The 26023-nt window shown below is 37.8% G+C and overlaps 2 protein-coding genes across 2 annotated transcripts in view; both read left to right on the forward strand.

Moving 5' to 3' along the window:
• The first annotated feature begins 5128 nt into the window (after positions 1–5128).
• sh3bp4a (SH3-domain binding protein 4a) lies at positions 5129–22674 on the forward strand. The gene is made up of 5 exons (XM_014976902.2): positions 5129–5563; positions 9743–9898; positions 10496–12843; positions 18729–18917; positions 19796–22674. The coding sequence occupies exons 2-5, from the start codon at positions 9778–9780 to the stop codon at positions 20018–20020; spliced, it is 2883 nt and encodes a 960-aa protein (XP_014832388.2). The 5' UTR covers positions 5129–5563; positions 9743–9777; the 3' UTR covers positions 20021–22674.
• Positions 22675–25779: 3105 nt separating this feature from the next.
• Positions 25780–26023, forward strand: part of LOC148160617 (ADP-ribosylation factor-like protein 4C) — a 2158-nt gene continuing 1914 nt past the window's right edge. Inside the window, exon 1 of the mRNA XM_088012792.1 lies at positions 25780–26023. This exon is cut by the window's right edge and continues 1914 nt beyond it. The gene's annotated coding sequence lies outside the window, so the exon portion shown is untranslated.

The following is a 26023-nucleotide window of genomic DNA, read 5'->3' on the forward strand; positions in this document are numbered from 1 at the left end:
TGGATGCTGCTATTTGGTCATATTTCACAAGGTGAGCTGTATTTTTGTCTCATCTAAATGCATTATCTTTACTTTGACTTATTTTGATGTTTATTGAGAGATTCTGTTCCAGTTTTTGTTGTGTTTATTTTGATTTAATTCCTATTTTTGCAATTAATCTGCATTTTCACCCACAACATTTGCAGAAAGCCACAAGAATCTGATTGTTCTTCTGTGATCCAAAACAACAACAACATATGGTGGAACTAAGCTGCCGACAGGTCAGAGAGCAAATCTTCATACTCTTAAGGCGGCTGGAACATGGATGCTGCAGCACCTCAGCTGCCATCTTTAGGGATTAGGACCAAGCTGGACATCAGAGTTCAAAAGAAAACTGATGTAATCTGGTCATCAGTTTAAATATCTGCATGTTTCTTAACAAATCTGTCAGTTTTGTTTTAAACTTTATAAGACTCAAACACTGGTTTACCATGCTCCTCTCAATAAATTTACAGATGATTGCTTCACTGAAAGTGGCCGCTCTAGATGTCTGACTTTCTCAGCAGCCTCATCAATCAAAGCTGATCATTGTGATTAATAGGGAGAAGGTCTCAGACAGATGAAAGGATCAGGGTAACTTTAGATTAATAGTGTTAAAAATGACTGAGTGATGGTGTTTTTATTTTAATGTCAATAAATAAGAACTGTAATAACACAATCTGCAATTGATTTCAATGTTAATCATATTTTTACATTCAAGAAAAAAAAATAGGATGTGTGTGGTTAAATTTAAGATATATTTCTTATTATTATTATTTGTAAGGTATGTTGTGTCGTGTATTTATGAGTAGTCTGTATTTTACCTAAAGTAGACAGGACAAATATTTATTTCAGTTTAGAAAAATCAGAGAAATTCAGGCTTTAGACTTAAGCTAATAGTTAATCAAACTCAAGCTAATAGGTAAACATGAATAAAGTATTTTAATTTCGACTCTAAGCAGAGCTAAGCTAGCAGCAAATTAAAGTCAAAATAACATCTAAACATATAAAAACTCCAGTTAGCCATTAGCTTGACTCTCCCTATCCATTAGCTTGACTCACTTAGCCATTAGTTTGACTCTCCTTAGGTGTTAGCTAGACCGTAGTTTGACTCTCATTATCCGTTATCTTGACTCCTGTTAGTGTTAGCTTGACTCCAGTTAACCGTTAACTTGACTCTTGTTATCCATTAACTTGACCCTAGTTAGACGATAGCTCACTCTAGTTAGCCATTAGCTTGACTCTCATTATCCATTAGCTTAACTCTCATTAGCTGTTAGCTTGACTCTAGTTAGCTGATAGTTTGACTCTCGTTATCCATTAGCTTAACTCGCGTTAACCATTAGCTTGACTCTCACTAGCCATTAGCTTGACTGTAGTTATCCGTTAGTTATAATCTAGTTATCTATTAGCTTGACCCTAGGTAGCCATTAACTTGACTCTTGCTATCCAATAGCTTTACTTTTCTTAGCCATTAGCTGCACTAGTTAGTCGTTAGTTTGACTCTCATCAACCATTAGGTTGACTCTAGTTAGCCATTAGCTTTACTTTTCTTAGCCATTAGCTGCACTAGTTAGCCATTAGTTTGACTCTAGTTAGCCGTTAGCCTGACTCATCCAAGGCAATGAGAAGTTTTCCCAAACTGACCACACTCTGACTGTAAAAGGATAATACACATCTTCAAAAAATATTAAAATTAGAAGTAAACAAAAATTAAATCTGACCTGTCTGCAATGGAAGCTGTGGAAACAGAAACATAACAAGGCTCCTCCAACTGAGCTTCGTTTCTTTTTCATAAAAGCAGCTTTGGAGGCAAGATGTGGTTTATTCAATGCAATCAATCTATGAAATTGCAATAATATCCAGAGGTTTACATGTTTAAATATTGCTGCTCTTATCAAACAGCTCGTCTCCATCTCCAGCCTCATTTAGAGATTAAAGAAATCTCCCTGAAATATAAAATAAACTACAATTTGAAGCAATTTGTTCAGACGTTTAAAGCTTTCTCTGAATTAAGTACGCTCTCCTGAAATGCAAATATGCAATCAGGATTTAACTGTAAATCCCAGAAAATGCTGCATAAGGACCAAACACATGCAGCCCTCCAATCCTGAAGCAATGAATAGCTAATTTGAGACGAACAGGTTGTGCAGTATAAGCAGAAGAGCTCGACAGGGCAGCAGAGAAATGCTAAATGGAAAATGTTGCAAAGATTAGATAAATAATTCAGGGTTCAGGTTTTTACAGTTCTGTGTTAGTTGAAAAAAAAATCCTAGCATTTCATTCCATCACTCTCTCATCATCACTTTTAGAAAACTGATAAATTATTAACTGAAAAGTAGATGAGTTTTGTGTTTTTTACATTTTCAATTCATTCATATATATCAAACACAATGTTTAGCTTTGCTTTGAGAACAGTTTGGTTTTTAAACGGATTTCTTTTAGATTTCCACCCAAGCAAATTCCTGGTGTTCTTTCCCATAACCAACCTGGTTGACAAGCTGGTGTCCAGTTATTCTGATGTAAAGTGAGGCACGCTGATATGGAGGCTCCTTGATAAAAAAAGATGAATAGTAGGCTCCCCTTTTTCTCTCTTCACACAGTTCCCATTCAACCTGCATGAATAGATCCGTCAAAACAAGTCTGGGTTTCCAATCAGAGATGAACTCTGGGGTCAGCAACGGCTGCTTCAAGCACTTCATATACCCAGCTGATTATGTTCACCAAATTTTACTCAAGTAAGCAATACAATGACTCAAATTACAGCATAATAAAAATACTGTCATCAAACAGCTCACTCTTTGTATCATAAAAACTTTTTTCAAAAGATTTATACAAAAACCTTTAGCTGCCAGAGTATGGAAATAACTTTTGCATCTTGTTATAATGACAACATTTTCTCATATATAACTTTATTTCTTTAAAAAAAAAGAAAGAAAACATCTAACAACTGTAGCACGTTTTATCTGTTTTTGGAGACTTTGGCAACAAGTGAAGCAGAAATTGCCTCTATAGAAGCGAGAAGTGAGTGTTGCCGTCTCCCATTTCCCTTCTTAAACACTGCAGTCATTATTGCAATTAAATCACACGTGCAAAGTGGAGAAACACAATCCAATGTAACCAATAGAAAAATTTGACTGCAGTACCACCATTGAACCCATAGAGGGAAACACTGAGACAATAATTTTGGGTCAAATATTGCAGATTTAAAGAAATTTAGATGAAAATGTCACAATTTGCACAGGAACATAAATATAAAACCCTTAAGGATCAATTTAGACAGTTTATTGGGGGGATAATTTTTGGATTTAGTTATTCTTTTAGCTCCTGCAGGTCCCAGATCTCATTTACAGCAAAAAAAACTCTATGAAATATAATCTAAAACCATGTAGAACTGCCTAATTTATGTATTGAAGTACCAAATATGCCTTAATATGGATTGATATGCACAGTAGAAACTGTTTCAGCAGCACCACAGCAGCTTTAACTCGTTATGTTCAGTCTTATGGGGACAGCCAATCAGCACCAAGGAAAATAAAGGTATTATATTGGTATTTCAGCTTCCCATGCTGCAATTCCTTTTGGATATTTTAGATATGAGAAAAGTAAACAAATAAACGAATGAAGAGAGCCTGCAAACTGCATGCATAAAACCTTAATAATTCATGATTGACTGAACCAAACATACAACATTTCACCTGTGAAATAAATAAAAACATCATCCTTTTTTGTCTAGTTGTATTTCCTTTAAAGTCTCCAAGGTGACTCCTGACTCCAGCAGATATCAGACTCTCGTATTTATCTCCAGTTTCTTCACAGCCAGCCTTGGTGGGTATTCATCGTGTTCCCCTGACAGAGATAAATAAATAAATCACATCTCTGTCAGACGTAAAGTAAAGCTACTGCAGAATTGATCAAAGCATCCGAGTGCAAATGGAAAAAGATACAGCACCTTTAGCTTAGGAACAACAGAAAGAAGATTGAAATGAGTGTAGTTGTCTTTGTTGTATTGTCAGAATGTATCAGTCCAGTGTTCAGGTTTGCTTAGATGCTTCTATGGTAAATGTATTTCCTGTAAGCCAAACTAATGCACTATGAAATTGCAGCAATTTCACTGTTGTTACAATCCAGAGATGTTAAACGATTTTCTGCTGCGTTTTGGTGCCATCAGTGCTGTCACAGAGGGAGTTTAGCTCGCTGACAGCGCTTAATAATCTGACCCTTAGTGACCACGGTTCATTAACTGGACAGTCCAGCTGCACACATCATTAAACTTTCGCTTTTATTTATAGAGAGATGCATGCATGCAGCGTTTATCATTAAAACCTCCTGAGGGCAGAATGTATTGCTTTCCTTCAGCTGTGTTTGGATCCATGCATCGGTGCTAAAGAGTCCCTTTATGCTCATTAAGGTAAGGCAAAAACAAAAATACATGTTTGAAAACCTCATTAAAAATATTTAATATAGAATAACAATTTTAAAAAATCATCTTTATACATTTATTAGGTATTGTTTTTATTTTAAAAATATTTTTGTGTGTTTTTTTCTGGTCTCAAAAATAACTTGGATTTTTGGGATTTTCATTTTTCATACATTTTTTTACACATTTTTATGTCATAACATAGAAATGTTATTTCACAATTTCATTTGAAATTGTGAAATAATGTCTTTGTCTTTTTTTAATTGATTTTTTTATATTGGAAAACATAACTACAAACACATCTAAGTTATGACTTTTTATACCACCTTTATTATAAAGTTTCTTTATTATTATTATTATTATTATTATTATTATTATTATTATTATTTCACAATTACTTATGGTTGTATACTCATGTTGAAATTTTATTTACATTTTTTTTTCTTATATTTGGATTAATTTATATTTTTTGTGTAACAGTTTTATAAAACAAAACCATCCTGGCAATTTTTAAAAAATATTAATATAAGACTTGATTTTACATTTGTTTTAATTGTACCTTTGACTTTTTGACTGGATCACTGAATACTTTTTGATCTTGATATTCTGACTTTATTTAGCTTATTTTAATTTTGAATTTACAAAGTAATTTAAAACAGTTCCCTCAAAAGTCGCTTGAGAATAATTTAATCATTTAAATGTATAATTTTCTTGACGTAATTAATCTGTTAAAATGAATGAAAATTTTGATTTAATCTTATTGTTAATACATTTTAATTTGGACAGTTCTGGATTTGTACGTGCTGACGTACTTGCGTTCTGACCCCGCCTCTTCCAATGACGTCACTCACTCTCCTCCTGGAGCGGAGCGTGTCGTTCAGTTCTCCGTTAGACCGGAGCAGTAATGGCTAGAAGTGGCTTGTCTGCTCAGTTTTTACCGCTACAAACTTCGCCGATTCCAAATGAGATGCGATATGTATTACTTTAATTTCAATTTTGCTTTATTTTTCTTTACGAAGACAAATGAGTCGAGAAGAAACGTCAAAAGAGAGGCAGAAGAGTAGTGATCTTCTTCTCCTTCAGGTCCCGACACTTTGTGCTGGGAGCGCTTCCAGCGAGCCAGAGGTCAGTTCAAATGAACACAAAATTTACATTTTACTTCTTCTTCTTTTCATAGCAGCTTCTTCTGCCTCTATCTGTTATGTTTTTTTAACACTAAAGTTTGTTTGGATGAATTCGGCTTCACCTATGTAGATATATCTCTGTCCCAGTGTGTATAAACAGATATATCTACTTTGTATTGTGTGAACTGCTGTTTCATAGTAATTACAGTAAATATAGTGCCTCTCTCTCTTTTTTTTTTTTTGCTCGTAATACTCTTGTTATTCTCATGTAGATAAATATTTCTTTTGGTAATATCTGCCTGCTATTTCTAATATTTACATTACATTGAAGCATTTGCCATTTTGTTTTAATGTGACAGAAATAACTCAACAGCAGAGAGGTGCAGGAAAACTGGCTGTATTGAAAACAGCAGCATAATGTGTATGAAGACGAGTGTTCAGAGCCTTCTCAGTTGTGCCAATAAGGTCATCTGATAAGCTGAAAATCCTCTGTGTCTCTGCCACAAGCTTTAAGACAAAGCAGTTGTGCTTTTTCTTCACCATCATCCTTCTGTTCTTCTTCCTCTCCAAGTCAAGGACTCATTTTTCCTCCTAAATCCTGCAGACAGCTCTTCCCTTTATCGCCTTCATTTTATCCTCAAACTTGCCTGTGATTCATTTCCCTTGTCTATTTCCCTCCTCTGGTTCTTTATTTTTCCTAGAGGGTGGTGCAACAGCATGTTCAGGTGGAAACTATCAGTTTATGTGGGAAAAAACAAAACAAATGCAAGCAGGAAATGGTCTTATGAACTAATCCGATTTAACTCAATATAACCTTACGAATAGCTGCTGGGATATCCTCTAAACTGACCACTTTTGAAGACCATGGGGTATTTTTGACCATGAAATGACTGAGAGCAGCAGCTGTAACAGAGGTGGTTGTGTTTTCTGCAAACTGAAAGTTTATTATGTATCACTTAGTTGCTCCTGCAGGCTTCTATTTTCTCAGTTATAAAATAATGAAATATCTCTTAAAGCAAGAGATGATTGTCCAGTTTTATCAACTTTTAATATATTAGAGACCTCCTCTAAGAATATTGATAACTGCCTATTTTAATATTTCACATACTTAAATATACCTTAAAATGTATCAATGTCCATGGAAACCATTTTACTGGAGAAGCTAACATCTTCTGTGTTCCTTATTTCCTTTCTTGGGGATTCAGCCAGTGAGCAACAAAGAACATAAAATGTGCTCCTGGATTGGTTGCTTTGCAAACACCTGCCAATAGCGAGTCAAGTAGCATTGTAGCTAGCTATTTTAGCTGCAAGCTGCATTTTCTTTCAAATATTTCATCTAATGCATTTGGTTTGGTTGTATTTACCCAGAATTCCTGCTTTTGGCACGGTCTCCGGGTCATATAAGCGTTCAGACCACATCAGAGTTCACTTCAACCAAACTGAGATCAGAGTTGGCAAGCCAGAGTTCGCTTTTTTGGTCCGCATTAGAGTTTTTGCACATTCACACCTCCACAAACGAACCAGACTTCCTAGAAAAATGGACTGGAGTTTGATTAAAGTGGACTGAACAAGACTGAAATCAATATAACTGCCATGAACTACAAGCCTAAACACATCTGAACGGAGGAATGTCAAAGCCAGTTTGAAGTATTCGGATCATCTCAGTGTTAGATTTTTCTGAACTGGATCTGGGAGTAGTGGTACGCTCTAGTTCAGCTCCAGATTGAAATGAATTGAAGATATTGCCTAAAGACAGCCATATCTGCTGCTGCGGCTCCTTCCAGCAGCTTCTGGCTCCTAGAAACAGTCATTGTAATAACAGTCACTCAGGGATTAGGACCAGCCGACTCGTGGTTAATTAAACTCTCCGACATGCTCACCGCTCCTCGGATCGCTCAGCCTGACGGAAAATGGGTTCCTAACACGTCGACTCGGATGTGAGCCCAATCCCCTGTTTGTGTTTTTCAGAGTCAGACCCAGCAGCTCTCCCAGCGGTTTGCTGCAAAGCGCATTTTTTCCCTCTGTAGTGGAAATTTCTCTGCTGATGTAAAACAAAAGCAAAATGTGTCTATGCTGCCGTTTCTCTGTGGGCTTCCTCAGATTAAAAAATAAACTTTCAGCTTTTTTCGGGGAGTTAATTCTTCCAGTGATCCGACCCGTCGAACAGCAGATTCCAGTTCCGGTGTTTATCTTTGATCGCGTCAATGTGAGTTTATTGATCAGAGATCAATGTTGCTCATTTCCTGCCCTAAAGGAGGCGTTTTATCGACGGCTGCAGAACGAGGCGCCCAGAGGTTCTGGAGCTTCACTCTGCTGGATGTTTGTTTATGAAGAGCAGAGGCCCAGATGGAGACAGGAAGCCGGTTCTGGTTCAGTCCAGATCAGATCAGACCAGTCAGGTTCCAATCCAGTTGGGCTGGATTTAGAGGCAGATTTATATAGTCATCCATCCATTCATCCAACCATTCAATCATCCAACCATGAGGACTTGGTGTATGTTGCTATGGCGACTGTCATCCCAGTTTCCCTCCATGACTCTGTCTGACCTGATAAAGTCCTGAAAATAGTTGGCCTTGAATATTTAAACCGTCTCCAGTCTGAAATCTATCAGCTCATCGACTGAAACTGTTTGGACTCATTTTGCACTTTGTCAGATTTTGCTTGACTCTTCTGTCGAACACTTTACACACATCTAGATTTATCTAAATCCTCAAGGACCGACTTTGGACACCCCTGGACACTCCTGATCTAAATGTATGGCGTGTCATTCTGTCCCTTTAGTAAAAACATTTGGGCTTTAATGTAAAGAGCTTTCATTAGAGCATTGAAGCCTGACTTTTAAACCCCTTTAACGCCTGGAGCTGCATCGGCAGTCAGATGTCTGCTCATTTTAATGGCTCGCTTCATAAATTCATTACAGTGAAATAATGAGATCTAAGTGGAGTCCTGACACTTTTCACCTGGAGGCTCGCAGCAGACTTTACCTAAAGTTCATAACTCTCTGTTTGCTGCTCTGAATATTAACTATAAATCATTAATCTATGAAAACAAACACCTGCGTGGGAATGAAAGTCCCTCCTCTCCACCACATTACGCCTTTAATGACGATAATCAGCTGAAGGCTTTTTCACATCAGCTCCTGCAGCCTGTGTTGCTTGGATTAAATTAAAATGCCGTCATTAGTGTGCGAATACACAACTGTCCCCACTGTTTACGCTCGCCGCGCCCTGCAGGGGTAATGAAGGCACTCGGGAAGTTTTGAATTCAAACAATTTCTTGCTGTGCTACTAATGAGATTAAAGCATCTCTCTGCTGAGGCGTTGACTAGTTCAATGCAGCCGTGGTTGTTAAATAATCTAAACTAAGAGTGCTTAAACTTACAAAAGTTTAAATAGCTCTCTATATAACAGGTTATTTTAACAAACAGTTTCAAAAGTCACAGCGAGCTAAGAAGATATTGAAGCATCTCTGTTTTACATCTGAAACGATAAATTGTGATTAATCAATTACGTAAATAATCTTCAACTGATTTAACAATTGATTAATTGTTAACTGGAATATACAAACATATTCACAGCAATAGTTAATCAAACATGATATAAATTTATAGATTTTACCCAGAAGTGATAGTTTTAGCTTCACCTGGTTCAAACTCTGTAAAAAAAATTGCTGTCTAATTATTTATCAGATATTCATGTCCATAAAATGTATTAATGCAGAAACTATTTAGTTTTCATTTTCAGCAACACAGTTGATTTATTTATTTTTTTATCTTTAGAGTATTAGCTTTGTTTTTGATACCTGAACAGATCAATTAACTGTTTTGTGTTTGAGATATTTTGAATTCATTTTTTGCATTGTTTTGGAACAGATGGAGATCAGACCATTTAGTTGAAATTAACTGCACAGTTTTAACTGCAGCAAGCTCAAATGATTGCAGACTGTATGCGTTTAAATCTCCTCTGTGCTTCACCTCTGCTGCTCTTTTCATTGATTCAGAAAAATCTCATTTCTCTGCCAACCTTATTTTCCAGCACTGCAGTTTTGACCTTTAGCTCCATTGCTGATCTAGAAAATTAGCAGCAGTGTTTTCAAGTTGTTTCAGATTTGCTTGGGTGAGCATGTGAGCTTCCAGTCGTCCATGTTGAAGCCCCCCTCTGTGTGTTTGCGTCCCGTTCAGGCCACCAGCTGCCGATGACTCCATAAGCAGTGGCCATGGCTGCCCATCGAATCATTCGAGTGAACAACAATCACATCCTCCCTCGCTGTAAGTCTGAGGGGACGCTCATTGAGTTGAACGAGGGGCCGGCCGGGGCCTGTCTCAGTGATGTTAAAGGTCAGTGTCTCATTGCACTTCAAACTCAATTACACTTTGAATTTATTACGTCAAACGTCTGGAAGTGGAATTCAGGGTTATAAAGTTCTGGCAAAGCATAGAGAAAGAAAATAGGAGCACAGAAACAAACTATCTTCAGACTTTATTCAGTATCTGGAAGCTAGAAAAGAGAATGATCTGCATTAAGATGACAGGAAGTGATGTAACAGTTGCTTTATTTGTTGGTTTTGATCATCTAAATTATCTGTATGTAAATTGAGCCAATTACCCAAGTGCGACCCAGATTACCCCGACATCATTAGCTCAACTGTTTCATTGTTACTGTTTGATTCTGACTGCAGAGCCGTAAATAACCCACTAATTACAGGAGAGAAACACTGGAGCACATAGAAAACCATCCATCCATCCATCCATCCATCCATCCATCCATCCATCCATCCATCCATCCATCCATCCATCCATCCATCCATCCATCCATCCATCCATCCATCCATCCATCCATCCATCCATCCATCCATCCATCCATCCATCCATCCATCCATCCATCCTTTTGTCTATCATCCAGATGAAAAACTCTGTCCTCTCCTTTATTTTCAGTGCCTTCTCCCAGTGCCTTAAAGCTCGACAGTCAAGACTCCCTTGGAGCTGCTCAGGAGGTGGTTGCTATCAAGGATTATTGCCCAAGCAGCTTCACCACCCTGAAGTTCTCCAAAGGGGATCGCCTCTACGTGCTGGACACGTCAGGCGGGGAATGGTGGTACGCCCACAACAACACGGAGATGGGATACATCCCAGCAGCCTACGTCCAGCCGGTCAACTTCAGGAACTCTTCGCTAAGCGACAGTGGGATGATTGACAGCCTCGGGGAGGGGTATGAGGATGGCGGGAAGGAGTTCGGAGGTCTTGGGGAGTGGATGGGGATGAGCCTGAAGCCTTCCACCATTTACAACAACACCCCGTTTTCTGTTAACCCTTTCATCTGTCCGCTAAATCAAAACTCCAATGATGTAAGCATGAGGAACTCGGCAGATCTTATCTACTTGGACTCTCTGGCATCGCCGTCGTCTTGTTCTAACAGTTGTTCAATCATGAGCAACGGGTTTAGCAGCTGCCATATTAATAGCCTCAACTCAACTAGTCCAAATCAAGAGGTTACATCCAACTTCCAGAGTGAAAACCCCTTTTTTAAGAGCAAACGTTCCCACAGTCTATCAGAACTCTCCGTCTTACAGGCGCAGTCAAATCCAACTTTACCTTCATCTGGGTTCTTTACGGGCCTGACGGCTCCTTTACCGGAGCAGTTTCAGAGCAGAGAGGACTTCAGGACTGCCTGGTTGAACCATAGAAAATTGGCTCGGTCTTGCCATGACCTGGACTCTTTGGGCCAGAGTCCCGGATGGGGGCAGACCCAACCGGTGGAGACCAATATCGTCTGCCGGCTGGATTGTAACGGAGGAGTTGTTCAGCTTCCTGACACCCACATTAGCGTACACATCCCTGAGGGCCACGTCAGTCATGGAGACTACCAGCAGATCTCCATGAAAGCCTTACTGGACCCCCCTCTGGAGCTTAACAGCAACCGCTGCACCACGGTAAGCCCAGTGGTGGAGATCAAACTCAGCAACATGGAGACAAAGTCGTTCCTAACACTGGAGATAAAAATCTCAGTGGCTGTGAAGAAGGAGAGTTGTCATGCTGCCGATGTGCTTTGTGTGCGCAGTGACTGCAAGGAAGGACCTTACACCCCGATACCCAATGCCTACATCTTCAAAGACACAGTTCAGGTACAGCTGGACAGTCTGGAGCCTTGCATGTATGTAGCGGTTGTTGTTCAGGCACAGTACGTCGGACACAACACGACAGTCTGGGACCATGTGCAGAGGAAAGTCAGTCTGGGTGTTTACGGACCTAAACACATCCACCCCTCTTTCAAGACAGTTGTGGCCATGTTCGGGCATGACTGCACCCCCAAAACCTTGTTGGTGAACGATGTGACGTGGCAGGCAGCCTCGACTCCACCTGTGGCACTGCAGCTGTGGGGGAAGCATCAATTTGTGTTGCCGTTCCCTCAGGACCTGCAGATTGGACTCTATTCCAACATGTCCAACTACCAGGTGAAAGCGAGTGAAGGAACCGGGATAATCCGGGGGTTTCAGGTAAAGCTGGGGAAGGTTAGCAGGCTGCTCTTCATGATCACTTCGCACAACCCCAGCAGTATCTCAGACTTTACTCTCAGGGTCCAGGTTAAGGACGCTTTAGACTGCATCTTGACCCAATTCTGCGTCCAGACACCACAGCCACCACCAAAAACTGGAGCGAGGATTACTGGCCAGCGGAGATTTCTGAAAAAGAGAGAGGTCGATAAGATCGTACTGTCGCCTCTGGCTGTCACCTCAAAACACCCAAAGTTTCAGGATCGGTGCGTTACCAACCTGAAGTTTGGTAAGCTGATTAAAACGGTGATCAGGCAGCACAAGAACACGTACCTGCTGGAGTACAAGAAGGGGGACGTTATCGCCTTACTCAGTGAGGAGAAAATCAAGTTACGAGGGCAGCTCCGGACCAAGGAGTGGTACATCGGATACTACCAGGGAAAGCTGGGGCTGGTTCATGCTAAGAACGTTCTAGTTCTTGGCAAAGTCAAGCCCATTTACTGGTGTGGGCCAGACCTCACCACCACAATGTTGCTGGATCAGATCCTGAAGCCTTGCAAGTTCCTCACCTACATATACGCAACTGTGAGGACGGTCCTGATGGAGAACGTGGGCAGCTGGAGGGCATTTGCAGATGCTCTTGGATATGGGAACCTACCCCTGAATTATTTTTGTCGGACAGAACTGGACAATGAGCCGGAGAGAGTGGCATCGGTTCTGGAGAAGCTAAAGGAGGAGAGTACTAACATGGAGAACAAGGAGAGGAAGTCCTTCCAACGGGAACTCATGATGGTAAGACTTCTTTTTGTGCATAGCCTTCACTTATTGTGGAGGACTTGCTAATGTTTTCTGAAAGTGTCTTGCGAAAGTCTTTCCTTAAGTTTTCCTTTTCTTTATATTTTGCATCGTATCAGTGGTTACCATCTTTAATTGGTTTGAACATCTTTCTTTGCACTTTGGTAGCATTTTGTCTGTTATTTGAACAATTTTTGAGTTAAGCAACATAGAACCTAAATGGAGCATGACAGTTTCCAAAGATGACCCAGACTGACACAAGGAAAATTGATTTTAACCCCCAAAAAGAAAATAACCAATGCTGAAGGCATCAGCCATGTTTAGTCCACTTTAAGTCACCTCTACTTTGTTTGCCTACAAAGTTCAGTTTGTTTGGAGAGGTGTGAATGGTTCATTGAACTCTGCTCTAAAAACAGGAAGTACACTACAGTGCAAGGGATTCTGGGTAAATACAACAAAAACAATCACACAAGTCTGGCACTAGCAGGAGAAATGGCTCGTGGTTTTTTTTTTTTTTTTTTACCAAACAAAGAGAGAATCACAGGATACAAAAATCTGAAAACAGCTTCTGAACATTTCTCTATGATGTGTTGACCCACATTAAACTTCTATTTTATAGGGAATCATCTATATTTCCAGTTTTTCTTCCCCCAAACTTTCCACTCATATGCTTCAATACAAAAATCTATATAAAGAATGTGTATATAGCTTCTTAATAGGTTTGGCCAAATTGTGTTTCTTATCATTGCGTTTTCCAACATTTCTATATTTCACTTCCCTTTTATAGGTAATTGTAACTCTTCCGAGTTTTTCCTTCCACCAAACTTTCCACTGATATGTTTCGATACAGAAATCTGAAAACTGCTTCTCACCAATGATACTGCTGTTCCCTATGATTGTATTGACCAACATTTCTGTATTAAATATCCCTTTTAAAGGGATTTTTTTTTTTTCAGATTGGTTGTTGTTTCCATATGTTAGATCTTTGTAACAAGAAAAAATTATAAATCTGGACCCAGACTAGAACCTGCTGAGAACCAGGAGTCTGTGCTGGGTAAAACATTGTAAGCCTAGGAGTCATAGTCATAGCACCAAAATAACTGATACATCTCTTGTAGATGTGTTGTGAGTTGGACTGCTCCTCTTATTGAGCATTTTCTTTAAAGACTGGGTGGATTTGAAAGCTTTTGATTTCCCCTGACTTCATGTCTGGTCTCATCTAAACGCTCCTGCTTCAACAAGTCTTATGCAATGTTTTCCCTGAGGAGAGGCGGACTGTCATCATGAGGCTGCAGGAAGACGGCCGAGTCAGCCACCCAGCATTGATCGAAACATAACTTCTCCTTAAAGGAATGGAGGAAATCTTATGTAATTGTTACTCAATCAGACATTCCTGACGGTGAAAAGCTGCAGATTTAAAATCCTTTATTAGCAAACTGTTGTTTCCTGATGACCTGGTTTTTTTCCTGGATCCGGAAAAGACCTGCAGCAAAACGCCAAATCCACAATAATCTGTGTTTGTAAGGAACAAAGGAGGAACTCTGCGCCCGATAAATCGCCCCATTGTCTAATGATCTCAAGAGCCTGACTTCATTAAATGCAGTTTCTCTATGCTAATTAAAAAACAACGGAGGCTGATGATTGATGATGCCTCTTCATATCTTAACTAGATGTGACCTCTGTAATGAGAAGGGTGAAATCCATTGTTGTCAGGCTAATTTAGTCTATTTCATTCATTCACTTCAGTTAGTGAAACACATAAATTTTCAGAGTTGTTTCTCTTATTGATCATTTCATTTCAAAGAAAAAAATCACAGAGTTCAGTGCCTCAGAAAACTAGAATATTATATAAAATCAGTATAATTTTAATATAAATCATTTTTTATATGTTAATTTCTCTGCTCTAAGTCCTTGGTTGGGGCTCCTTTTGCATGAATTACTGCATCAGTGCAGCTCTCTCATCTCTCCTCAGTGATCCTCTCCACTCTTCATTCTCTCTACTTTCATTTTAAAGAGGAGTTTGGACCACTGAGCAACAGTCTGGTTCTGGTTCAGAAACTGGCTTGTAATTAGGAATGCAACATTTGTATCCTCTATTGTGGCTTTCAATATTCTGACTCCACCCTGACTCGATTCTGCTCGACAATCTGCTCAAAACTGCCATTATCCCTGTTTCTACCTTTTCCTATTAGACTTTTTCCTTCCACTAAGCTTTTTCTGAATGTGTTTGGATACAGAAGTCTATGAACAACCAGTCATGATTGTGTCTTTTCAGGTGTTTGCAGTTAATTTTGAATTAAATATGCAGATTTTCTAAACCGGAATCTCAATTTTTTTTTCTTTAAATTCTGACTTTAATTTCAAAATTGTGAATTTTTTCTATGTATTTTTTCTCAGAATTCTGACTTTAATCTAAAAATGTTTAATTTTTTCTCAGAATTAATTCTGACTTTCTTCTCTGCATTCTGACTTTTTCTCAAAATTTTTAGTTTTTTTTCTCAAAATTTTGACTTTAATCTCAGAATTCTGATTTTAATCTCAGGACTCTAAGAAAAAAGTATGTTGTTTTTTTTGTTGTTGTTTTTTTCAGTGGCCCTAATCCTCATCTGCACTAAAGGCTCTTCTTGCATAATCTCCCACATATTCCTGCTTCTAATTTATGTTGAGCACTAACATAAATTAGTGTAACAGTAATTCTGTTTATCTACCCAGAGTCTCTTTAGGTTTTTCTCTACATTTGCTCTGTTGGAAGCCACAGCTCAAAGCGGGAGATGTTTCCCGAAGCAGACAGGTGCTCCTGTGTGAAATCTGAGCAGGCATTGATCAGGACGGACCTGGAGGCCTGGCGGGGCATCCGACACCACCCGGCAGATCCTTTCATCACGACGTGTCGGGTTACAAAAGGGCAGAATAAGAAAGCTAGTGTTTGTGAGCCGAAGAGAGGGCTGTTAATAATAGATCATCACTGAGAGGCAGAGAGAGACCAGCCCTTCATCATCTCAGCTTGTCTTCATCTCAAACCAGAACCAGTTCTGATCCAGATATGACTTTAAAACAAACATCAGAATGAAATGTTTAGTCCTTATGTTAGTTCCTGCTCCACAAAGTCAAATAAAACGTCAAAAATCCTGAAAAAAATGGTTTTGAAATTAAAAGCTTTTCTGATTATAATATCCTTATTGTTACAGTTTTTATAATTTTATCAAATTAAATATGCTTATTTTTAACTTTGTCAAACAGTTTAATTAAATTTATTTTTGTTTACAATGATTTTTGTATTTTTTAAATTACATTTAAAATCTAATTTTTTATGTTATTAAATTTTAACTTTATTTGTATTTAATATTTCTATTTGTATCTAATATTTCTATTGAAAAACTATATAACAAAGTAAATAAATCAATAATCCAGCCTGAACAAAAACAGTAACTTTTTATTCCTAGAATAGATTTATAAAACATTTCAAGGTAAATGCTTTAAGCTTAACCTTCAAATAAATTAATTCATTTCAAAAAGTAAAGGAAAGTACATCAGTTAATTCATATTTATAGCACCAGTGATGGAGCTTGAAATCTGCTGAGCTTTTTAAGTAATTTTAAAGAAATTAGATTATTTTATTTTTCAATTTTATATTATAAACAGTTACGTAAATGATGAAAACCCAACAAAACAACAGCATTAAGCTTTTAATTTCTGTCCTGCCAGGTCTTAATATCTAAATAGATGGGGTTGGCGATATGAACTTATGAATTTATTGCAATATTTTTTGTTGCTGTTGTAATACCTATAAAAATGACGATGATTAATTGAAATATATCAAGGCAACAATAAATCAAAATTCTTATAATGCTAAAAAGAAATTCATCACAATAAGTAAATAAATAAATCACCAAATATCAACAGGCAGTTAATTTCAAGGCTTTCATGTGTAGATGCTCTGAGAGAAAACTAAATATATTTTGCTGCATATTAATTTGCCAGGTCTTCCTCCTCCTCTTCCTCGTCTCTACCTGTCAGCGTCGTCCATAATTGCGTTGAGGAGGCTTATTTTCCTGACAGCTGTCAGCGCCGTCTGTCCGTCTGCTGCAGGGACTTCCTGCGTTTTCTCGTACCGATGCTGTATTCCCTGGTGCAGCGGAGCGTTGTCTATTTTTAGACCCCAACCATGTTGTTGTTTAATAAGCAGGAGACCAAACCAGGCTGGAAACAGATGAAGGGATGTTCTGCGGCGCTGCTGCCTCTGAACCCGCTTCACAGGTTTTCAAACCCAGCTCCAAACCTCCACCACCTTAACTTCTTATATTCGTGAAATTTATCAACATTCTTTGTGTTTTTATGAAAGAGGGAACTCAGAAAGTCATGTGTTATCAAAAAATGTCTCTGAATGAATCATAAAAAAGCCCCACTGCTAATCATAGTTAGTTTGTTCTCCAAGTTTTATAAAGATCTTTCAAACTCAGCTATATCAACCTGAGATGTTTGTAATATAATTTGGAATTAAAAACATACCTTTATCTCTAAAATAAAAATGTGTCCACCACTAAATCTATAAAAGCACAGGAGAAAGCAGCTACTGCTATAACCAACTCCAAATATGTTTTATGTGCAAAGAAACTGGCTAATTTCTGATCTTAGGTAAAAGAAAATAGGAGAAAAAATAAGACATTGACTGCATATTGGTCACAAAAATCTGCTTAATTAAGGACAAAAAGGATCCACTCTGGAATCTGATATTTAAAGCTGCAAAAATCTTTGGAGTTGTTTTGCACGGTGGTGGAAGAGTCATACTATGGGTTTCTTTGGCCTCCATTAGCATAAAAGCAGTTTAAAGAGGACAATTGATTCATTAAAATTGGCACAATGTGAGAAATAGAAGAAAATAGATGCCGTGTTTGATGTGAATTCCTCCTGAATGCTTTGCTAGCAGGAACCAGCTGCAGATTTCCATCTGAACGCCTCATGTTCATTAGCAGCCGGCGTGTTTTTGATCAGGTTGGTGTTCAAAGAGTTTATATTTAGACCAGAAGAACCGCAGGTGGCCTAAAGAGATGCAGAGCGCCGTCATCAGACGGGGATTACTGCCTGACCTGGACACAATCTGGGGAACCGATGATCACGGGAAATTGTTTTACAGAGGAGAAGAAGAAGAATTCCTTCACCGTCTGAAACCACAAGAGTTTCTAAAGTCTGGATGAGAAAAGAGGAAAAATTATAGAGACTTTCCAACTACCAAACTAGTGATCCATTCATTCATTCAACTAACCATCCATCTATCCATCCATTCATTCATTTGTTCATTCACCTAACCATCCATCCATTCATCCATTTAATAAACCCAGATTGTAGTGCTAGTGTGCGTTTTAAAAGGAAGTCAACGAAAGGAAAAACTGCAAACATGACGGATTCTTCTGTTTAGTTTTAATGATCTAAGGGAAATCAAAGGAAAATAAAAACTTCAGTCAAAATACTTATTCTGAACAACTTTCTATGGCATTTTTATGAAGACAGCTGTTTTTTCTGAGGATTATCCTCCTGCTGGTGTTTGTTTCGTTTTGCTTGACTCCTCTGATTGGTTTTCCAGGGATCTGTTGCATGTCAAGTCTTAAATTTCTCTTCATGACAACACCAGGCCCCCTAACCGTTCATGTGGTCATGTTTCACAGCCTATCTAAACCCAGGTTGGGGTAAATGTACACTTTGCGAGATAATCCGGATATGCTTTTCCCAGGAAATACGAATCCAATCCCAAGAGTTGCTTTTGCTTTTCCATCAATCATCAGAAACGGACAAACAGGAGCGTCTGGATCATTTTCTACATGTTGTAGAGGATATGTTTTCAAGTTGTGAATGAATGCTGAGATTGTCCGTCTTTCATTGATCAGGCTTTGCTGAAGATGGACTGCCAGGGTCTGGTGGCTAAGCTGGTTCTGGACTTCGTCTTGCTGACCACGGCGGTGGAGGTGGCGTCCAGGTGGAGGGAGCTGGCCGAGAAGCTGGCCCGAGTTTCCAGGCAGCAGATGGAGGCTTACGAAGCTCCGCACCGTGACAAGAACGGCATCCTGGACAACGAGGTGAGGTCACGTCAGTTAAGTACAAAACAGAAAAAAAGACAGAGTAGCTAAGCTATCCCCGCAGCTAGCTGTACTTTCTAATAACCGTCTACTAATACAAGAGAAAGGAATGTGTGTATGCATTCATTTTGATTAATTGTACAGATGTTAATTTTGATTAATTGTACAGATGTTAATGCATTTTAGCCCAATTAACTGTATTTTTAACGATCCAGAACTTTTGTATTTGTTTGTTTCTGGTACACCCTTCAAATCTGACTCACCAGATACATCCGCTAACAATCAAATTGCTTCTCTCGACCCACTGAGATTTAATTTCCGCTTTTAAAAACAATCCGATTGGACTATCCTTGTGTTCAAAAGGAATTAACCTATCAGCAAAGCTATTCTGGTCTAAAGTAGCATCTCAATGCTACACGTGTAGCAGATAATGCTAATGTTAGCGTTCTTAGTCAGTTTTGAATTAAAAATGTTGCTTATTTTGTCAATAAAATGTGATTGATTAATTACAGACGTTGCAATTAACTAAATAAAAATTTTATTGAGTCCCAGCACTACAAATAATTTTGAAATGTTAATTTAGTGAAGTTATGTGCTTGACTAAAATCAGATGCCATAAAACCTGCATATGAAACTTGAATTTTTGCTGGAAATCAAAAACATTTCATTTGATCTCACATTTTTTTCTCCACCAAAAACATAATTATTACCCCAAAGATTGCAGTTTAGGAGTACTTATAAACTTTTTCTTCATCCTGTGATCCACATGTGGTGCCAGCCAACTGAGAGTCCAATGAAAAAGCTCTAGTTTGTGTTAAAACCCCAATCTCTGGTCTTTTGCCCGTATAATCACCCCGTTTCTTTATCTGACCCTTCAGTCCATGTGGAAACCAGCGTATGATTTCCTGTTGACGTGGGCGGCCCACGTTGGGGACAGCTACCGGGACGTGATCCAGGAACTTCACCACGGTCTGGACAAAATGAGGAACCCCATCACTAAGAGGTGGAAACACCTGACGGGGGCGCTGGTCCTCGTAAACTGCCTTGATACCCTCCGCAGTGCCGCTTTCTGCCCCACAGGCTACGGGGACTTTGCTGTTTGAGCGTTCTGTCCCTCTTGGAAGACATTTAAATGCTCCAGCAAATGGTGGAAATGATTCAAACCCATTTTTAAAACCAGAGTATGGCCGAATCTCAAGGCTTTGTCCAGCATCTTATCATCAGGATATATGGAAACCTTAGTTTAGAGCCCTGCTATGTTTGTTTTTCTTGCTTTTCTACTTCTTTCTACTGTGTCCTTTGATGTATTTGTGTCCTTTTCTACCTTGTAAACTACTCCTGTCACTGTCTGACTGTTAATTGTTGCTTGTTTTTAGATTTTTCCTGTCTTTACCCTCCGGAGAACATATAAAACCTCACATACCACAGTAAATAAACAACAATGTGAGCTGTTTATGTACTTGGGCAGGTTTTTTTAGTTCTAAAAACAAAAATGATCTTCTATCAAAAAGGAACTTAAGCACTTAAATAATTTTTTATATATATATTTCAGTTTTATAAATTCAAACATTAACTTTAATGTTTTTTTTAGAAACTAAATTATCAAACAGTGCGACTAACGTTATAGTTAGCATTACCTGTTAGCATTTGCAATCAGTAAAGTAAGAGATTAACTTTGTTAATGAGTGTTCTTCATTCTCAAAGTAAAACTTAAGTGTTGAAAATCAGCACATTGATTCTACTAGAATAAGACAATGTCCCAAAATAAACAACATTTAAGCTGATGCTAATGTTAGCATTAGCAGTTTATACAGTAACAGTTGAATGTGTCTGATTCTCAAATTATGCCTAATTATAGATTTAGTTTACTTCAAATGGAAAACAACAGTTTGAGTCAATTTAAAGTTAAATAATGTGTTAGTCGAGAATAAATAACCAGTTTTTATACAACGGCTAATCCGATATTAACTTGCTAGTCTGCTAGCACACAAGTACATCTTCTGCCCTGCGTATTATTTAACCTTTAGTTTCAAGTTTCTGATAATCAAGAGATAATTTTAGCTAAAAAATAGATAATTTTTTAGCAAAGACTGTGTAAATTTTTATGTTCATCCCCTGCTAAACGTAAATGTAAATGACATACTGAATACTCCATTAATTAATATTTCAATCCATCAGGGCCACAATAGTTTTACATATGAACTTGTATTGTCAAATATTAGTTAAAGGGATTCAAAATAGTAGGCGTTTTAAAAATCCTATATTAGCAAATAACGTTTGTTGTTTTTTGTTGCAGTTTTATTTAGAGAAACTGTTTCTGCTGTAATACGTTTCTGAATGTAATTTCAGCATCAATAATCATCTGATTTCTGTGCTTATTGTTTATTAACTGCTCATATTTTTGTCTTGTTGATGTTTCTCCTGTGACTTCTGCAGTGCTTGGGATATTTACACAATCAGAAGAGAAAATGAGTGAGAAATTTCTATATTTTTACTGAAAACCAAGCGAGTATTGACAGATTTATACGAGAAAATCTACCACTTGTGATGGGTAGCATATCAGAATTCAGTATTACTGTTTAGAAAGTATCAATAAAGTGGGAATGTACCGAGTTCATGTGTGAACCGTGTGTGTTGAAGCTCTTGCTGTACCTGTGGCAGGACAAACAATTGCAAAACTAATACCCAGGGATTATTTAGTTGCAAATATTTCCAAATCCCTGCCAAAAAATCCCCGAAATCTCTTAATCTCCTGTTCACAAGATCAAAACATGCAGCTTGTAGGTTTCATTTGAAGTTATAAAATAGCATTTTCCTCTGACCTTATGTCCAAATTTAAGCTCAGTTTCCTTTTTTTTTGTGCTGCACCAGCAAATGTATTTCTGAGTCGCATCACTGCACATGTTTCCTTCTCCTCACAGACTAATAGCTCTTGTTATTCTGCTCACCAGGTGTCTTTTTCAATCACTAGCAACAATGAGAGTGAAACCTCCTCTTATTGTCGTTCTGTCAGGGTTCATCGCCATGCAGATGGTTTTTACGTCTCTGCACATAAAACCGCTTCCCACAAGCAAAAACACCCAGAGATGAAGATGTTGCAGCTCATGAATCCTTCATTTCTCAGCATAATCCCCTCTCCTTCACACACACATACACACACTTGCAGAGAGTTTGATGGACTTAATTAAAGCAGATAATTATTCTGGCTCAGAGGACGGGCCACCTTCACAGCCGTCCTTCGCCTCTCATGACTCACCCTCCACATTCCTGCTCGTCTCCTGGAGACAGTTTGAAACTAAACAACGACTCTGTCTGGATTTAACTTTGTTGTTGGATTTATTTTGTAATCTAATCCAAGAATAATCCCTCATTTCTTTAGATTAACCTTCTAAATGTCCATTTTTACTTGAAACATCTTTCTGAAAGTTTTTTCTTTTGTCTCATTTCAGAGAAATGTAGTTTAGAAGTTAGTCAAGCATAGAGGATTTGATCTGAGCCTCGGTGTGATAAGATATAAGTCCTAGGGAAAGGGAGGGGGTGGGTCATGGGAGTGTTTTTGCTTATGTCATTTCTGTTTTGTTTTTCGTATTGTCTTTCTTATGTTTTATGTTCACATAAAAAAAAGGGGACAATTTTGTATTGCTGATGTTTCATTGTCCAGGTCTGATCCCTCAATAAAATTGTTGACAACAATAGAAGTTAGTCAAGCATAATGAGAAGAGTTTCTGGGTGATGTGACTTAATAAAAAAAAACAAATATGATCTTAATTTGTTTTTTCTTAAAAAAATGATTTCAATCATTCCTGCTGTCAGTTGGTTTAAAAATCTGGGGGGGGGAGGACCCAAGAAGTGCATTGGTGGAAAAATAAAAAGATTTTCCAAAAATTTTATTTGATCAAAATGATTTGTCATCCATCCTACATTAAGATGATTCCAAAAGAATCAGTCATTTTTTTAACTCTCCTTTGCAGCTGCAACATCTGAAATTGTATTTTTATTTTAATTTTTATTCAATTTCAAAATGCCAAAAACTGCAGAAGTCCCTCAGATCTTTGAAAGAGAAAAACACCCACAGTTTTATTTTTATTTTGAAGTATAAACATACACCCAAAGACACAAAGGATCGTCAAGACCTTGTGTTAAAATGGCCTAGTCAAAGTCCAGACCTGAACTACAGGCTTTCAATTCAATCTGACGGAGCTGGAGGCTGTAGAAGTTCAAGCTTTAAGGTTTCTGGAACATTTTTATCTTAACTCTTTAATATACTTGGAGTTTTTTCTGCTTTTATACATTTATATGGATTTTTTAAATAATCCAACAGCAGTGGCTCAGACTCTTTTTACCACCTGAATATAACAAAAACACAGCAGAAACACATCCTGTGTGCAGATCAGAGGGAGAAAACATAATTTCCCTCCTTCCATTAATTAATTCAAGCAGCTTTTGAAAATGCAGAGCAGGTGCTGAGATGAAAAGCTCAGGGACAAGCGGGTCACCGGGTTTCATCTGCAGCTTTTCTGTCCTGGAAGGAGAAAAGAAAAGAAAAGAAGAAAAAAGAAAAGAAAAGAAAAACCTTCATCTGCTGCTCCTCGCGCCTCCAGCAGCCCCGCAGACCTTCAGACGATTATCTCCACTTCCTGTCCGCATCCTGGCTCCTCCATGGATGAAACATTCGCTCCTCTCCTGGAGACCCAACTCTCCAGAGGTTAAATTCTTCCTCTCTGATGGAGGCGCTTGAATCGTTTTGGGCTCAAATTGAGTTGCGATCTTAATAATTCAGCGTCTGTGTTTCTAATTTACTTCATTGATCAGGAGAGGAGTCGATGCTGGAGGACAATCGGTGATGACTCAGGTTGTTGCTGCTGCTCAGGGACTTATTCTGCATAACAAGGCCTTTTTGTTTCAGCCCTTTTATTGGATAATCAAACAAAAAGCTGGAGCTAGTGGAAGTAATAAATGCGATCCAAATTCATTAGTAGATTAATTACATCGTTAAATAAAGATTTTCTTGCCGCTGCATCATCATCTTTGCTGAGAAATATTAAAATAAATCCTATAGTTTGATTTAATAATCTCCTCTATCCATCATTATGACATCCCCAACTCGAACATCTTTCCAACCAAACGACCAGATAAAGATTTAAAGAGGAAAAGCAAAAGCAAATGAGATGGATTAGTAGAACTAGCTAACAACTGATGGTGCCATCAGGACATGTTACTGTGGAGTATTGTCTCTGTGGCAAAACTCATTTAGCTGTTAGCATGTCAATACAGGCTTCAGTCAGAGGTCTCTTCAGATTCCTTCTGATACTGACTGTTATAGCATCAACAATCATTACGAAACATTTTATTTTCCTTCAGGATAAATGAAGTAATTTTGAATTCAATTGAATTACATTTTGATTGTGTTTGTTGCAGAAAAGCTCAGATTTTGGTCTGAATCTTGTTGCCATGGTTACTGCTACACTCTAAGCCTTTTAGCAAAATCATTTCCCCTGTCAAAAATTTTATTTCTGGCTTCATCTACAACCATTTAAAGAATAAGGAAAGACTTTGCTCAGTATTTATTTTTAATCCTTTACATTCTCAACTGGATGTTGTTCAGACTCTGATCAATAGATGGCAGTAAAGTGATTCCTCTAATATAGCTTGTATGTGTAAAATAAGCATCAGCAGACATCTGAACGCAGAGATTCTGTAGCATTTTTTTTATTTAATGCAGATAACGGAATAAAGATGTAACTAAATGCCTCATATAGTTAAAACTACTTTTCAAGAATTTCAAAATAATTTTCCAGAAATGCTAAAATTATATATATATATATATTTGCTTATAAAGACTATATATATATATATATATATATATATATATATATATATATATATATATATATATATATATATATATATATATATATATATATATATATATATATATATATATATATATATATATATATATATATATATATATATATATCCCAGTCCATCAGTGTTTTAGATGAAAACACTGATGGAAAGCAGTCAGATTTTATAGAGAAAACTGAAGAGGCGGCAGTGCTGCCATCTGGTGGCGCTCTGCTAGAACAGCATGTAAGTCCTCACCATTTCACAACAATAAACGATCAAATGTAGACTAGATAACGTTAAATTGTTGTGATTTTCTAATGTTTCAGTTATATGTTTTATTTAATGGTGTGTAGAAGCCCAACAAGAAGTCACAATTACGAGTTTTAAAGTAATAATTACAAAATAAAGTCAATATTTTGATTTTCAAACTCATAATTTCGATTTTAAAGCTCACAATTATGAGATTAAAGGTAGATATTTCGACTTTCAAATTTATAATAATGAGATATAAAATTATAACTGAAATATTCAAACTAATAATATGTTTATGAGATAGAGAGTCTTGCTGTTTGTCAGGAGTCTTGCTCCAATTTTTCTACTGTTTTCATTTTATTATTTTTATTTCAGAAACCAAAATTTGTTTCTGAATAGAAAGGTGCAAAACTTTAATTCTGTCACATGAAAAATACTGTTTTTCTTTTGTTATTTTAACATTTTCAGCATAAAGGACGAAATATAAAAACAGAAAATTCCTAGAAACAAATCTAAGATGCTGAATAATATATAAAATTTACACAAACTGTTTATAAATAAAATTCGCTGTATCAAATTAAATATTTAAATATATAGTTGTTTACGCAATACACTTGTAGTTGCTAGTATTGGACACCAGGAGGCGATGTTTTACAGAGGAAACACTGATGCAACCTTTTAAGTTATGACCCAATCTTTAGGAAACGCTTGTATTTTGAAACTCCCACCGGATGCGACATGACGTGACGTTTTCTGACGTGGTTTAGAGGTGGATCCACGCAGCATCAGCGGGGTGTGTTTATGTTCCCACGCATGAAGGTGATAAGGGAGAAGCGGCGGCATGGTGACGATTGGACACTTTGCGCGTTTGGAGCGGCGCTGCGCGCAGTGAGTGCGCAGTGAGTGCGCTGGTTGGAGCTTTTTGCACGCAGCTGGAGCGGCTCCAGGGATGCTGCGGCTGCTCTGGCTGCAACCCGGGGCTGCGCCCTCCACCTCCGCCTCTC

The sequence above is a fragment of the Poecilia mexicana genome, unplaced genomic scaffold, assembly GCF_051168715.1.
Source record: "Poecilia mexicana isolate PSO_F unplaced genomic scaffold, ASM5116871v1 scaffold_2, whole genome shotgun sequence".
Taxonomy (NCBI): Eukaryota; Metazoa; Chordata; class Actinopteri; order Cyprinodontiformes; family Poeciliidae; genus Poecilia; species Poecilia mexicana.